Source organism: Cherax quadricarinatus, unplaced genomic scaffold, assembly GCF_038502225.1.
Source record: "Cherax quadricarinatus isolate ZL_2023a unplaced genomic scaffold, ASM3850222v1 Contig1954, whole genome shotgun sequence".
NCBI lineage: Eukaryota > Metazoa > Arthropoda > Malacostraca > Decapoda > Parastacidae > Cherax > Cherax quadricarinatus.
In genome coordinates, this window is record NW_027196980.1 from 538 (window position 1) to 17,782 (window position 17,245).

At 37.2% G+C, this 17,245-nt stretch overlaps 1 protein-coding gene across 1 annotated transcript in view; it reads left to right on the forward strand.

The window, feature by feature from the left end:
• Nucleotides 1-5,279: 5,279 nt before the first annotated feature.
• LOC138850929 (serine-rich adhesin for platelets-like) overlaps nucleotides 5,280-17,245 on the forward strand; it is a gene marked incomplete at its 5' end in the record, with an annotated part of 44,979 nt that continues 33,013 nt past the window's right edge. The window contains 2 exon segments of the mRNA XM_070081198.1: nucleotides 5,280-5,424; nucleotides 7,896-8,140. Of these exon segments, the coding sequence (XP_069937299.1) occupies nucleotides 5,280-5,424; nucleotides 7,896-8,140 (390 nt within the window).

Here is a 17,245-nt window from a genome sequence, read left to right on the forward strand (position 1 = left end):
CTGATGACACTGTGCTCTTGGGAGATTCTGAAGAGAAGTTGCAGAGATTGGTGGATGAATTTGGTAGGGTGTGCAAAAGAAGAAAATTAAAGGTGAATACAGGAAAGAGTAAGGTTATGAGGATAACAAAAAGATTAGGTGATGAAAGATTGAATATCAGATTGGAGGGAGAGAGTATGGAGGAGGTGAATGTATTCAGATATTTGGGAGTGGACGTGTCAGCGGATGGGTCTATGAAAGATGAGGTGAATCATAGAATTGATGAGGGGAAAAGAGTGAGTGGTGCACTTAGGAGTCTGTGGAGACAAAGAACTTTGTCCTTGGAGGCAAAGAGGGGAATGTATGAGAGTATAGTTTTACCAACGCTCTTATATGGGTGTGAAGCATGGGTGATGAATGTTGCAGCGAGGAGAAGGCTGGAGGCAGTGGAGATGTCATGTCTGAGGGCAATGTGTGGTGTGATTATATGGAGAGTAAAAGAAAGGTAAAGAGAGTGGTGAGAGAGTGCAAAAGGAGAGCAGATGATAGAGTGGGAGAGGCACTGTCAAGAAATTTTAATGAAAATAAGAAAAAATTTTGGAGTGAGTTAAACAAGTTAAGAAAGCCTAGGGAAAGTATGTAAAGGAAGAAACAGAGGCAGTAATTTCATGCACTGGTCAGGGAGGTATACCATCTTTTAGGAGTGAAGAAGAGCAGAATGTAAGTGTGGGGGAGGTACGTGAGGCATTACGTAAAATGAAAGGGGGTAAAGCAGCTGGAACTGATGGGATCATGACAGAAATGTTAAAAGCAGGGGGGGATATAGTGTTGGAGTGGTTGGTACTTTTGTTTAATAAATGTATGAAAGAGGGGAAGGTACCTAGGGATTGGCGGAGAGCATGTATAGTCCCTTTATATAAAGGGAAAGGGGACAAAAGAGACTGTAAAAATTATAGAGGAATAAGTTTACTGAGTATACCAGGAAAAGTGTACGGTAGGGTTATAATTGAAAGAATTAGAGGTAAGACAGAATGTAGGATTGCGGATGAGCAAGGAGGTTTCAGAGTGGGTAGGGGATGTGTAGATCAAGTGTTTACATTGAAGCATATATGTGAACAGTATTTAGATAAAGGTAGGGAAGTTTTTATTGCATTTATGGATTTAGAAAAGGCATATGATAGAGTGGATAGAGGAGCAATGTGGCAGATGTTGCAAGTATATGGAATAGGTGGTAAGTTATTAAATGCTGTAAAGAGTTTTTATGAGGATAGTGAGGCTCAGGTTAGGGTGTGTAGAAGAGAGGGAGACTACTTCCCGGTAAAAGTAGGTCTTAGACAGGGATGTGTAATGTCACCATGGTTGTTTAATATATTTATAGATGGGGTTGTAAAGGAAGTAAATGCTAGGGTGTTCGGGAGAGGGGTGGGATTAAATTTTGGGGAATCAAATTCAAAATGGGAATTGACACAGTTACTTTTTGCTGATGATACTGTGCTTATGGGAGATTCTAAAGAAAAATTGCAAAGGTTAGTGGATGAGTTTGGGAATGTGTGTAAAGGTAGAAAGTTGAAAGTGAACATAGAAAAGAGTAAGGTGATGAGGGTGTCAAATGATTTAGATAAAGAAAAATTGGATATCAAATTGGGGAGGAGGAGTATGGAAGAAGTGAATGTTTTCAGATACTTGGGAGTTGACGTGTCGGCGGATGGATTTATGAAGGATGAGGTTAATCATAGAATTGATGAGGGAAAAAAGGTGAGTGGTGCGTTGAGGTATATGTGGAGTCAAAAAACGTTATCTATGGAGGCAAAGAAGGGAATGTATGAAAGTATAGTAGTACCAACACTCTTATATGGGTGTGAAGCTTGGGTGGTAAATGCAGCAGCGAGGAGACGGTTGGAGGCAGTGGAGATGTCCTGTTTAAGGGCAATGTGTGGTGTAAATATTATGCAGAAAATTCGGAGTGTGGAAATTAGGAAAAGGTGTGGAGTTAATAAAAGTATTAGTCAGAGGGCAGAAGAGGGGTTGTTGAGGTGGTTTGGTCATTTAGAGAGAATGGATCAAAGTAGAATGACATGGAAAGCATATAAATCTATAGGGGAAGGAAGGCGGGGTAGGGGTCGTCCTCGAAAGGGTTGGAGAGAGGGGGTAAAGGAGGTTTTGTGGGCAAGGGGCTTGGACTTCCAGCAAGCGTGCGTGAGCGTGTTAGATAGGAGTGAATGGAGACGAATGGTACTTGGGACCTGACGATCTGTTGGAGTGTGAGCAGGGTAATATTTAGTGAAGGGATTCAGGGAAACCGGTTATTTTCATATAGTCGGACTTGAGTCCTGGAAATGGGAAGTACAATGCCTGCACTTTAAAGGAGGGGTTTGGGATATTGGCAGTTTGGAGGGATATGTTGTGTATCTTTATATGTGTATGCTTCTAAACTGTTGTATTCTGAGCACCTCTGCAAAAACAGTGATAATGTGCGAGTGTGGTGAAAGTGTTGAATGATGATGAAAGTATTTTCTTTTTGGGGATTTTCTTTCTTTTTTGGGTCACCCTGCCTCGGTGGGAGACGGCCGACTTGTTGAAAAAAAAAAAAAACTGCATTTTTTGAGCTTGACTACTGCATTAATGTATCCAAATAATTGTGAAACTCCCTTGCTTCTGCCTCAGAATTTTTTTATTGGCTTATTTTTGTGTTGTCAGCATTCTCTTTCTCTCTCTTTTTTTTTTTATTACAGCCATCTCTCACTGAGGTACAGTAGCCCAAAATAGGAAAGACATCTTCCATTATTCATTCAGCTGCTGTCTTGCCAAGAGTGCACAAATATAATTCAAATGACCCTTGTAATGCAACATCCCTGCTCCTCCTCTAGAGTGGAGACACTGCACTTTACACCTCCAGGACTCAAGTCTGGCTAACAGGTTTCCCTGAATCTCTTCATAAATTTTACCTTGCTCATATTCCAACAGCACACTAAGCCATAAAATCCACTTGCCTTCACTCTGATCTTACACCCTTACACAAGCCTGGTAGATGCTCAGGCCCCTAGCAATCAACACCTACTTTACCCCCCCTCCCTCCAACCCTTCTCTCCACCCTCCAATTTATACATCCTCTTGATTATTCTGTGCTGTTCTATTCTCTCAGTATCTAAGCTACCTTAACAACTTCTCCTCAGCTCTCTGAATCATTATTATTATTAAAATTAGAACCAAGTGCTAAACCCACTAGGGTTCTCTGAATCATACCTTGGGTAAAACTGTCTTGTGATTTATACTCTCTGAATTCTTAGCAAAATATTCACACTAACCGTCACCCTCAAATATGCCATTTTTACTGCCTCCAGTCTCCTCCTTGCCACAACTGTTTATTCCCTGAACTAGGTTATTAATATAAATTGCAATCAACAAGGGACCCAACAGTAGCTCCTGGAGGATGCAACTGGTGACTGGTCCCCATTCTCATTTTTCCACATTTATTCAAACACTCATATTGCCTGCTGGTTACTCATACTTTGAGCTAGGTGGAAATATCTCTTCCAGTATTATGTGATACCACTTCATTTGTCATTCTTATTTGTTGATCTTTTATTAAAAGTCTCACTGAGGTAAATACTCCTTACCATAAATACATCATAAAAGGTCATGTGTCACCACAAATGCCTTTCCTCCTTATCAAAGTGAGACAAAAATGGTAATGATGATTGTATAGGTAGAAAGGCAGACTTGAAAGATAGGAAGAAATATGATGAGCTGAACTATAAGTAGTAATTCAGCACAGATTGCGTAAATTATTATTCTTTTTTTTTTGTAAAGGGAAAATTTTTGGAAAAAATTCAAGGAGGAATTATGTATTAATAATAATAATAATAATAATAATAATAATAATAATAATAATAATAATAATAATAATAATAATAATAATAATAATTTTTATTTTGGCATGATCCAGGAACACATTATGTACCTCTGTAATCTTTTTGACTACCACCCATAGGATGGATATGGGATGCATAATAAAAATATTAAGCTAACTTAAACTAACTTTAGGCATGATACAGTGTTTGTACAGAGATGAGTGACAGTTGTGCTTTCAGAAAACCCATAGTTATGCACAGCATTTTGGGAAATCTTAAGCCTAACATACAGTGCTACATTTCAAAGGGGTGCTGATGGCATAGTAAGATCAGTAGACCTTCATTAGCATCAAAGGATCTCCCTTAAAGGGTACTCTGACAGAATGTGCTTACTCAGGGACGGATCTACATACTGTGAAACTAATGAAGCTTTAGCTTTGGGGTCCCTAATCCCAGAGGGCCCCTAGAAGTGACTTGTCCACATTTCTTAAAAATTTTGGGTCTACTGTATGAGAAAGATTTAAAAAAAAAATATTAATAGCATAGTGTAATGCAAAACAAAATAGTAGTTAAAATAAAAATTAAAAGGTTATTAAAATATCATGTAGGTTAGCTGTTGCTGGTCGCAAAGGTGACCCCTTAACAGTTTAATCTTCAGGGCCACAACAGTGTAGGTCCTCCACTGTGTGCAGTATGTTAGTTCATGCACATGTACGAATGAGAATGTCACTGTATTTAACCCGCAAAACGGTCCAAACGTATATATACATTTTTTCAACATTTGAAAGTATGTAAAAAAAAGTAGATCTTTTTTTTTTTACATTTGAAAATGTGTAAAAAAACTTTGATCTACTTTTTTTTTGTTATATTTGAAAATATGTAAAAAAAAAAAAAACGTAGATCTACTTTTGGAGCATTACGCATGTGAACGTAGATCTGCCTGTACCGTTTATGGATTAAACTTGATCTACCACATTTTCCAAACTATTTTTTGATGTACCTATCTGTTTTGCTACTACTATAGCCATGCAAATAATTAGACTTTCCCAGAAATATATTATTTTTTACCATTGAATATATCATTGCTTAGTTAATCTTAAGTTAATTTTAAGCCTGCCCATAATGGTCTGCATACAAGGGGCTTTTGGCATATACACACAGTCACTATATTTCTTTGTACAACTATGTATCATGTCCAAATAAAAAAAAAGTAAAAAAGTGAGAAATTAACATCATTAGTACAGCACAGTGTATAATGATTTACACAAATAAGTGCACATAGAAGAATGGAACTTATGACAACATTTTGATCTGACTTGGACTAAAACAACATCAAAAGCTTCAGTCTCCTGTGTATGGGTATTTGTGTATTATTTCAGTCACAGTATTGGGTCTTTTTATTCTTTATTATGATTTACCTTATAATAAATACATTTTCCTGTATGCCAGGTACAATTGCAGAAAGAGAACATCGCAAATGGGAAGCTGCAGTATCAATACCTAACAATCCTTATGCCCCTGAGCGCTTGGTTCAGCGACTCTCGCATACCCATATATCTGAGCACATCCCACCGCCTCGCCGTGCTATCAGCATGTGAGTAATATACTATGTGCTCCTCATGCACCACATTGTAATGTATGTTTTTTTTTTTTTTTTCAACAAGTCGGCCGTCTCCCACCGAGGCAGGGTGACCCAAAAAAAAAGAAAGAAAATCCCCAAAAAGAAAATACTTTCATCATCATTCAACACTTTCACCACACTCACACATTATCACTGCTTTTGCAGAGGTGCTCAGAATACAACAGCTTAGAAGCATATACGTATAGAGATACACAACATATCCCTCCAAACTGCCAATATCCCAAACCCCTCCTTTAAAGTGCAGGCATTGTACTTCCCATTTCCAGGACTCAAGTCCGACTATATGAAAATAACCGGTTTCCCTGAATCCCTTCACTAAATATTACCCTGCTCACACTCCAACAGATCGTCAGGTCCCAAGTATCATTCGTCTCCATTCACTCCTATCTAACACGCTCATGCATGCTTGCTGGAAGTCCAAGCCCCTAACCCACAAAACCTCCTTTACCCCCTCTTTCCAACCCTTTCGAGGACGACCCCTACCCCTCTTTCCTTCCCCTATAGATTTATATGCTTTCCATGTCATTCTACTTTGATCCATTCTCTCTAAATGACCAAACCACCTCAACAACCCCTCTTCTGCCCTCTGACTAATGCTTTTATTAACTCCACACCTTCTCCTAATTTCCACACTCCGAATTTTCTGCATAATATTTACACCACACATTGCCCTTAGACAGGACATCTCCACTGCCTCCAACCGTCTCCTCGCTGCTGCATTTACCACCCAAGCTTCACATCCATATAAGAGTGTTGGTACTACTATACTTTCATACATTCCCTTCTTTGCCTCCATAGATAACGTTTTTTGACTCCACATATACCTCAACGCACCACTCACCTTTTTTCCCTCATCAATTCTATGATTAACCTCATCCTTCATAAATCCATCCGCCGACACGTCAACTCCCAAGTATCTGAAAACATTCACTTCTTCCATACTCCTCCTCCCCAATTTGATATCCAATTTTTCTTTATCTAAATCATTTGATACCCTCATCACCTTACTCTTTTCTATGTTGACTTTCAACTTTCTACCTTTACACACATTCTCAAACTCATCCACTAACTTTTGTAATTTTTCTTTAGAATCTCCCATAAGCACAGTATCATCAGCAAAAAGTAACTGTGTCAATTCCCATTTTGAATTTGATTCCCCATAATTTAATCCCACCCCTGTATGCTCTATACTAATAATAATAATAGTAATGATATTAATAATAATAATATCTTCATTTCCACAAGTACATGTACAGTGGAACCTCAAATATCGAACTTTCTTCAGTCCAGAAGGCTGTTCAAGTGCCTTTACCGAATGAATTTATTTCCATCAGGAATAATATAAATTAGATTAGTCCATTTCAGACCCTCAAAAATACGCTCATAAAAGCACTTACAAAAATACACTTACATTGTTGGTTGTGTTGGGAGCAGTTCGATTTTTGAGGTTCCACTGTACAAGGTATACAGGCCTAGCCTACATAGTGCTGTATACAAAGCCCCGTGTTATGCAGAGCATTTTGGGCAAATTAGGTCAATTTTGTCCCTGGATGCAACCCACATTAGTCAACTAACACCCAGGTACCCATTTTATACTGGTGGGTGAATATAGACAACCGGTGTAAGGAAACACGCCCAATGTTGCAACCCTTCCTGGGAATCAAACCTGGACCCTCACTGTGTGAAGCAAGAGCTTTTGGCACGAGGCTGGGGAACTGGGGTAAATTACCCCAAATGAGGTGAAAATGAAAATGTGAGGGGTAATGAAGGCTCAATAAACATATAAATAAAACTGCACAAAAATTTATTATTTAATATGTGAGGCAAATTATGAAAGTTCTATTTTTTTGAACAAATAATTTTTAGGGTTTTTAATATTTAGTTTCTTCAGGTTTCTCCAAATCCTGAAATCAAAATGTTTTCAATGAAATTCTTTACATCCTTAATGAGATTTTCATTAAATTTGTCTGTTAATATTTTTTATTTCATGCAGTTTGTTTTTCATTTTATCTTTTGTTAATTTTGTGTTTTATTTTTAAAGTTGCTTTATCATGTATGATACATATTTTTTAGCTTGTGTGACTCTATTCTCCATACAGATGGATTCAATAAACAATTTTGAATTTGAATGCTCCTTGTGTTTTCTGGATTCTATCGACTCTCAAGTCTAGTGGGTACTTTCAATGTACACATACTATTTGTTTTGGGGTAATAATCAAAAAAAGGTCACTGACCTTTGATCTAGTATATACTGTACAATAATTGGGAATAACTTATATTGTAAATGTAGGATACATACTAAATTATTTACAGCTCTTACAGTAACACTGCTGTTATAAGACTTTACTTCTTACAGTGTTTTTAATACCTCTAGTATAGTGCAGGTAATCTATAATAACTAGTAATTTTCTCTACATGGGCAGAGAATTTCCTGAGGAGAGTGGCCAGGAGCTGGATCCCAGCTTGCGTGATGGAGTGCCACCCACACCTGACCTCAATAGGTATAGTCGGGACTATTATGTAACATCAACTACTGGTAGAAGGACCTCCTCCCTTAATTTCAGACACCAAAAAAGTCACCACTACCACCATCACCACCGTAAATTTTGGCCTAGATATGAGAGAATTTGTCTATGTGGTAAGTGCACACCATATAAAAACAAAACCTGTAGCACAAAGTGAATAATGAGAAATAACTGCGACTGTATTTTTGGTTTAAAATGACTTTGTGGTGTATTTTTGCATTGTTTTTATGGTTGTATTCACAGTTTGTTGGTCTCATTTGACTGAATGGAAGATGTGTTACAGAAATAGGGATAATTTTGATTGATTTTTGTACTGAAAATAGCTTGAAATTGAGCTCAAAATGGCAGAAATGTTCAATTTTTGTCGATGTTTGAGAGTAAACAAATGATGTCATGAGTCCAATACATGTCAACTGGTGGGTCTAATATATGTTCATAAATGCGGTGATATTATTTATACAATTATTACAATATTGCATAACAGTAAATCTTCTATTTTTTGGTGTGAATAAAAATTCATTATGTGAATAAAAAATCAAAATGGAATTCATCTGTAAAGCCTGGAAATGTAACTAATAAACAGAGGAAATGTTATTTTAGTGCCAGGAATGCCTGCATTGTTTATTCTGGACCCTATTTTGAAATTGGAATATTTTGAACTTTGTGTGAAATTGGCCAAATTACCAATTTCTGATCACTTTATTGGTTAGTTGAAATAATTGATTGGGCAGTTTCTTGTGCTCAGTCAATAAAATAGAAGTAATACTAGCAAAATAGCTAAGAATTTGGTTGACTGGAATAATGCAATTGGCCTAAAATAGGAGTCAAAGTGGGCAAAATCGCTGATGCGTAATATCGCTGAGACTGTAAACTTTGCGAGTGTAATTTTGTCAATTTCCCATTAAATTTCATACTTTTTGTTTTATTACCTTTAGAAAAAGATTCTCTCCATTTCATAAGAAAAAACTGATTTACTGAATGACTTACTTGACTGACTGACCTATTGACTTGACTGATTTACAGAACACACTCCCACAACATTCTCCCGACATTCCTACAACACTTCCACGGTACTCCTATGAAGCATGCCATAACACATTCCCTCAACACACACTCACATCTCTCAATATTTAATGCAACAACTCTTAATATTATATTCAAATTTAAATTCAAAGTTTATTCTCTATAAGGATTACAATGCTGAGTTTACAGAATTTGGTTATTGTGTGGTTTACATGTAGTAAAATAATGATTACAGAGTGTACCACTAGAACACCTAGCATGGCTAGGCATTTTGGGCAGACTTAGTTTAATTCTTAATTTTAAAATATTACAAATTATGAGGTAAGTTGGTGTTATGGCTAAGTGACTAAATACTAGTTTGTGAGTTTAGTAATGTGAATGCTTTTGTTTTGGCACAGTACATAGTTTCAGTATTGGAGTATCACACGATTCATTATTTTAAGATTGAGATTAATATTTCTGTTTATGGTCAACTGGGTGAGTGAGTTGCGTGAGTGTGAAACACCAGGTGGTATTCGTGTAGTTAGTTGACGGGGTGTATCAGGGAGATAAGATGTTTTCTAATGGTAGTTTTGAAGGTGATGAATGTGTCTGCAGTTCTAGAGTTCTCAGGTAGGGTGTTCCAGATTTTAGGGCCTTTGACATACATTGAATTTTTGTAAAGGTTTAGTCGGACCCAGGGAATGTCGTAGAGATGTTTGTGTCTGGTGTTATGCCTGTGGGTTCTGTCACAACTATCAAGAAAGCATTTTAGGTCAAGGTTGATATTGGAGTTTAAGGTCCTGTAGATGTAGATTGCACAGTAGTAAGTGTGGATGTACTGAACAGGGAGTAAGTTTAGATCTATGAAGAGTGGGGGGGTGTGTTGCCAGGGATGGGATTTAGTGATTATTTTTACTGTGGCTTTTTGTTGGGTTATTATTGGCTTTAGGTGTGTTGCTGCAGTTGATCCCCAAGCACAAATAGCATAGGTGAGGTATGGATAAATAAGTGAGTGGTATAGTGTGAGAAGGGCATTTTGCGGCATGTAGTATCGTATCTTGGAGAGGATCCCAACCATTTTGGATACTTTTTTGGTTATGTGTTGGATATGGTTGCTGAAATTCAGGTTGTTGTCAAGGTATAGGCCTAGGAATTTGCCCTCATTATGTCTGGTAATTAGAGTGTTGTCGATCTTAATGTTAATTTGTGCATCTCCTGCTCTGCTACCAAACATAATATAGTAGGTTTTGTCAGTGTTAAGCATAAGTTTATTGGCTGTCATCCAAGTCAATATTTTGATCAGCTCCTCGTTAACAATGGTGTTGAGGGTGGCAAGATTAGGGTGAGAGATGACATAAGTCGTGTCATCAGCAAAGAGAATGGGTTTCAGGTGTTGGGATACGTTTGGAAGATCATTGATGTATATGAGGAAGAGCAGGGGACCAAGGACACTTCCCTGCGGAACTCCAGTATCAAGTGGCCGTGTTGTTGATGCTGTGTCTTTAATGGTGACATACTGATACCTATTAGTAAGGTAAGATTTGAAATGAGCAAGCGCATGGCCTCTTATACCGTAATGGTCAAGTTTGTGGAGTAGGATGCCGTGGTCTACTTTGTCAAAAGCTTTTCTTAGGTCAGTAAAAATTCCTAGTGGATATTCCTTATTTTCCAATGCTGTGTAAAGCAGATCTAGCATTTTTATGATTGTATCATTAGTGCTTTTATTTTTCCTGAATCCAAATTGGCAGGGGTTGAGTATGTTTTGTGCCGTTATAAATGAATGTAGCCTCCTGTGCATGAGTTTCTCAAAGATTTTGGATAGCAATGGTAAGTTTGATATTGGCCTATAGTTGTTTAAGTCTGTAGGGTCACCACCTTTATGCATTGGTGTAACCCTTGCCATCTTGAGTAGTTTCGGGAAGGTGCTAGTTTCTAGTGACTTGTTAAAAAGTAATGAAATAGCATGCGAAAGGACATGGGCCACTCGCTTATACAGTAATGGTGGGACATGAGACAGATTCCCTGAGTTATTTTTAAGTGACTTTATAATCTCGGTGACTTCCATAGGCTCAGTTGGTGCAAGATAGAAGGAATTTGGGAAATTCCATCTAGGTAGTCCCCGGCATGGGCATTGGTATGTGGGATTTTATTGGCGAGATTAGATCCTATGGTTGAGAAGAAGTTGTTTATCTTGTTAGCTGTGTCAGTGGGATGTAGTGGTGTTTCATTAGGTTTAGTTAGGACAATATTCTTGTTTTTTTTCAGTTTGTGGGTCCCTAGAATCTGAGAGAGTGCTTTCCAGGTCTTTTTTATATCTCCTCTAGTGTCTGTGAATCTACTGGAGTAGTATAGTTGTTTGGCTTTCTTTATTACTTTGGTGAGAACTGATGAATAGTGTTTAAGAATATCTTTGTGTATTAAGCCCTGTCTATATTGCTTTTCATATTGGCATTTCTTGTCAGTGGATTTCAGAATGGTGCTGGTTAGCCATGGGCAACCAAGCTGTTTGTTTGTGATCTGTTTCTTTTTATAGGACAATGTTTGTTGTATAGTCCAAATAATTTCTTAAGAACACAATCTCGAAACACATGCCTGCATAATGTACACTCATAACATTCACTCCAGCATTCTCACCTAGTTGTACTACAACTCGCATCACACCTTAATTAAAAAAATTCATGAGGCCTGGTCACAAACGAGGGCATTGACCCCGAAACCCCCTTCAGTTATACTCCCACAATTAAAAATCCCACAACGCTCACAAGTCTACATTCTCATAGCTAGCAACACTCCCCCAAAAAAGCAACTCAAGAAACAGATTTATATACCCAGATAAATATATCCTCTTATCCTGTTCTGCTCCATCCTCTCTTGATTATTATTAGTATATTTATGGGAAGCACTAAACCAGTAGGGGTCATACAGTGCCTTGGGGAATGGAAGGCAATCAGGTTTAATCTAAGGAAGGACTGAGCCAATTCCTTAGATCAAGAGCTCCTCACCAGCATCAAGAAACCTTTCTTTAGAAGAACCCCTCTTATTAAAGGTCCAGCCTTCATTATATATGTTATTGTGCATCTGTTATATTACATTATAGTATATTATATTATACTACATTGTATTATACTGCATTATATTATATTTTTATACTTGGACTTGTTTGTAGAAGTGATAGAAGGTAATGCTTGATCATTTGATGTTATCTGCGAGTGTTGTGTGCTGATAAGGCCCTGCTGCTCCTTCACAGTGACACTGCCATCTGATAGTGATAGATAATGGAGCATAGGTAAGAGCTTTATTATAACTCTTCCAGTGAGCTAGAAAGTGGTGTACATCACAGTAGTAGCAGAGTCAGCTGTTGCAGGTGAGCTGTTGCAGTTTATTTCTTGCAGTGTACCTACTGGAGTTTAGTAGAGTGACCCAAAAAAGAAAACACATTCATCATCTTTCACTCAACTGCCAGAAGTGTGCCAACATCACAGTCAGATTACCCTCCAAATGTAGCATCCACACCTGACATCCAGCATGCAGTCACTACCCTTCCCACTTCAAGGACTCAAGCCCAATTAACCAATTTCCCTGAATTCTTTCATAAAAATTACCTTGATAACACTCTAACAGCATGTCTGTTAACAACCATTTATCTCCATGTACAAGCTCACACAAGCTGCAGGATGCTTAAGCCCCTAAAACACAAAGACTCTCTTTACCACTTCCATTAAACCCGCAAGGGTCATACAGCACCTGGGGAGGCAGTGAGGTTCAATTCGAGTTAGGGAAGACAAGTTCAATTCCTTGGATCAAGAGCCTTAAGGAACTGCTCTTAACCCGTTAACTGTGTCCTCTGTACTAGTGCTCTGCTGTTGCCGATTAAGGATAATTTTTTCACCAAATTCAACTCACCGTAAAATTGTAAGTTTTATCATTTCTTCTTCATTTTGTCTTATTCAATTCAGAAAGACAAACTCTTGTCTAATTGTAAGAAAAATTTGTTTTTTGTTTTTTTTCAAAAACTTCCCACAGTTAACGGGTTAAAAAATCTGTTGGAAGCGAGCAGTTAAAGTATAGTCTTGGATTAAGTTGTTGTAGTTCAACTGCTGTAGATAACAAGTGTTCTGGTGAAGACAGTAATGAGCTGCCGATATGCGGTAAATAAAGTTACATCTGTAGCGAGCAAAGTTCTTTATCTGTACAGGTGTCCCTCATTTTATACTTCAGATGTGCTCCTGGCTCATGGTAGCCATGCTTGTAGTGAGTGGTGAATATATTTATTGTAAGAATTCTGAGTAAATGAAGAATGAGTGTAATTGAAAATTGCTGCACTAGCAAAATTCTGTGAAGTGAAGCACTGTAAAGCAGCACCCGCCTGTACTCAAAAAAGTATAGTATTCAATATTAGGTCAATATAGTATTGAAAATAATATAGTATTCAATATCAGATCAATATGTATTGAAAATAGTACATATAATATTCAATATTAGATCAATATAATATTGAAAATAGTATAGTATTCGATATTAACCCTTTGGGGGTTTCGGACGTACTAGTACGTCTTATGACCCAGGGTTTTTGACGTACTAGTACGCCTAAATTCTAGCGCCCTCAAATCTAGTGAGAGAAAGCTGGTAGGTCTACATATGTAAGAATGGATCTATGTGGTTAGTGTGCGCAGTATAAAAAAAATCCTGCAGCACACAGTGCATAATGAGAAAAAAAAACTTTTACCGTGTTTTTGGATTAAAACAGCGACTTTGCACTGTATTTTCGTATGGTATTTATTGTTGTATTCTAGTTTTCTTGGTTTCATTTTATGGAATGGAAGACATATTACAGAAATTGAGATGATTTTGACTGGTTTTACAATGAAAAGTACCTTGAAATTGAGTTCAAAGTAGCAGAAATGTTTGATTTTTACCAAAGTTCAAAAGTATGCAAATCATGCCAAGCGTCCAATACACATCAACTGGTGAGTCTAATATTTTTTTCACAAGTGTGCTGATATTATTTATACCATTTCTATGCTAATGCAATAGTCTGCATAACACTAAATCTTATTTTTTTTGTAAGGATAAAAATTCAAAGTGGAAAGCCAAAGAAATATAAGAGTGGCCTGGGGATGTGACTAACGAACAGAGAACTTGCTATTTTAGTACCAGGAATGTCTTTCTTGTTTATTCTGGACCCTATTCTGAAATTGGCATCTTTTGAAATTTGTGTGAAATTGGCAAAATTGCTAAATTCTCACCACTTTATTGGATAGTTGAAATCGGTAAATGGGTGGTTTCTTGTACTCATTCGATAGAAAAAATGGAGTTTTAGCAAAATAGTTATGATTTTTGTTGACGTGTAAACATCGTCCAGACCGCTAACTTCACGAGAGCATAATTCCATAAGTTTTCCATCGAATTTCATACTTTTGGTGTCATTATGATTGGGAAAAGATTCTCTATCTTTTCATGAGATTTTTTTTTTTTTTTTTTAAATTTGGCCGACCCTTTGAACAAGTCTCTCAGAGGACCTGTCTACCCCCAAAGGGTTAATAATAATTATTATTATTTCTACAAGTTCTCCATGGGGAAGTGGAACAGAATTCTTCCTCCGTAAGCTATGCGTGTTGTAAGAGGCGACTAAAATGCCAGGAGCAAGGGGCTAGTAACCCCTTCTCCTGTATATATTACTAAATATGAAAGGAGAAACTTTTGTTTTTCCTTTTGGGCCACCCCACCTCAGTGGGATACGGCTGGTGTGTTGAAAGAAAAGAAAGATTTCTACAAGTACATGTACAAGGTATACAGGCCTAGCTGACATCAGTGAAATACTACTATATAGAAAGCCACTTGTTATGCAGAGCATTTCAGGCAGACTAGGTCAGTTTTGTCTCAGGATGTGACCCACACCAGTTGACTAAGAACCAGGTACCCATTTTATACTAATGGGTGAACAGGGACAGCAGGTGTCTTATATAATATAATAATAATATATAATAACATCTTTCTTTCTTTGTTTTTTGGGAAGTACAATGCCTGCACTTTAAAGGAGGGGTTTGAGATATTGACAGTTTGGAGGGACTTCTAAACTGCCGTATCTGAGCGCCTCTGCAAAGACAGTGGTTATGTATGAGTGAGGTGAAAGTGTTGTATGATATGAAAGTATTTTCTTTTTGAGGATTCTCTCTCTTTTTGGGTCACGCTGCCTCGGTGGGAGATGACCGACGTGTTGAAAAAAAAAATCTTTATTTACTACATGTACATGGTATACAGGCCTAGCTGACATCAGTGACATACTACTATATAGAAAGCCCCTGGTTTCACTGACCAGTCGACTAACACCCAAGTACCCATTTTACTGATGGGTGAACATAGATAACAGGAGTAAAGAAACACGCCCAATGTTTCTACCCTGGTTGGGAATCGAACCCAGACCCTCGCTATGAGAAGTGAGAGCTTTAGCCACCAGACCACCAGAGCCCATCCTAATGCTATCCAGCCATACCAGAGATTCGAACTCCGGACCTCAGTGTATGAACTGAGTGCGCTAGCGATCAATCTACGGGACATCCAAAATAGTATAGTATTCAATATTAGGTCAATATAGTACTGAAAATAATGTTAAATCCAGACTATTTTCTGCTGTAATTTGTACAGTTGTTAGCTTAGGAATGATGTGTTGTACGCTAGAATTAGTAAACCAAAAACTTTTCTGTATTTTATAATTTTTGTGTTCCATGAGGTTTACACAGAACCGGGAAAATGGGAAGTAATTAGATTTTATTTGAGGAAGGGAAGGGTAGCTCCAATTCCACAGATCAAGAACCGTTCACTGCATGTTTCCCTGCATGACTGTGCAACATGTTGTCTTGAATGATAACTGTGCAGAATGTTTCCTTACATGATAACTGTGAAGCATGTTTCCTTACATGATAACTGTGAAGCATGTTTCCTTACATGATAACTGTGAAACATGTTTCTTTACATGATAACTGTGAAACATGTTTCTTTACATGATAACTGTGAAACATGTTTCTTTACATGATAACTGTGAAACATGTTTCTTTACATGATAACTGTGAAACATGTTTCCTTACATGATAACTGTGAAACATGTTTCCTTACATGATAACTGTGAAACATGTTTCCTTACATGGTAACTGTGAAACATGTTTCTTTACATGATAACTGTGAAACATGTTTCTTTACATGATAACTGTGAAACATGTTTCTTTACATGATAACTGTGAAACATGTTTCTTTACATGATAACTGTGAAACATGTTTCTTTACATGATAACTGTGAAACATGTTTCTTTACATGATAACTGTGAAACATGTTTCCTTACATGATAACTGTGAAACATGTTTCTTTACATGATAACTGTGAAACATGTTTCCTTACATGGTAACTGTGAAACATGTTTCCTTACATGATAACTGTGAAACATGTTTCCTTACATGATAACTGTGAAACATGTTTCCTTACATGATAACTGTGAAACATGTTTCTTTACATGATAACTGTTAAACATGTTTCCTTACATGATAACTGTGAAACATGTTTCCTTACATGGTAACTGTGAAACATGTTTCCTTACATGATAACTGTGAAACATGTTTCCTTACATGGTAACTGTGAAACATGTTTCCTTACATGATAACTGTGAAACATGTTTCCTTACATGATAACTGTGAAACATGTTTCCTTACATGGTAACTGTGAAACATGTTTCCTTACATGGTAACTGTGAAACATGTTTCCTTACATGATAACTGTGAAACATGTTTCCTTACATGGTAACTGTGAAACATGTTTCCTTACATGATAACTGTGAAACATGTTTCCTTACATGGTAACTGTGAAACATGTTTCCTTACATGATAACTGTGAAACATGTTTCCTTACATGGTAACTGTGAAACATGTTTCCTTACATGATAACTGTGAAACATGTTTCCTTACATGATAACTGTGAAACATGTTTCTTTACATGATAACTGTGAAACATGTTTCCTTACATGGTAACTGTGAAACATGTTTCCTTACATGATAACTGTGAAACATGTTTCCTTACATGGTAACTGTGAAACATGTTTCCTTACATGATAACTGTGAAACATGTTTCTTTACATGATAACTGTGAAACATGTTTCTTTACATGATAACTGTGAAACATGTTTCCTTACATGATAACTGTGAAACATGTTTCCTTACATGGTAACTGTGAAACATGTTTCCTTACATGATAACTG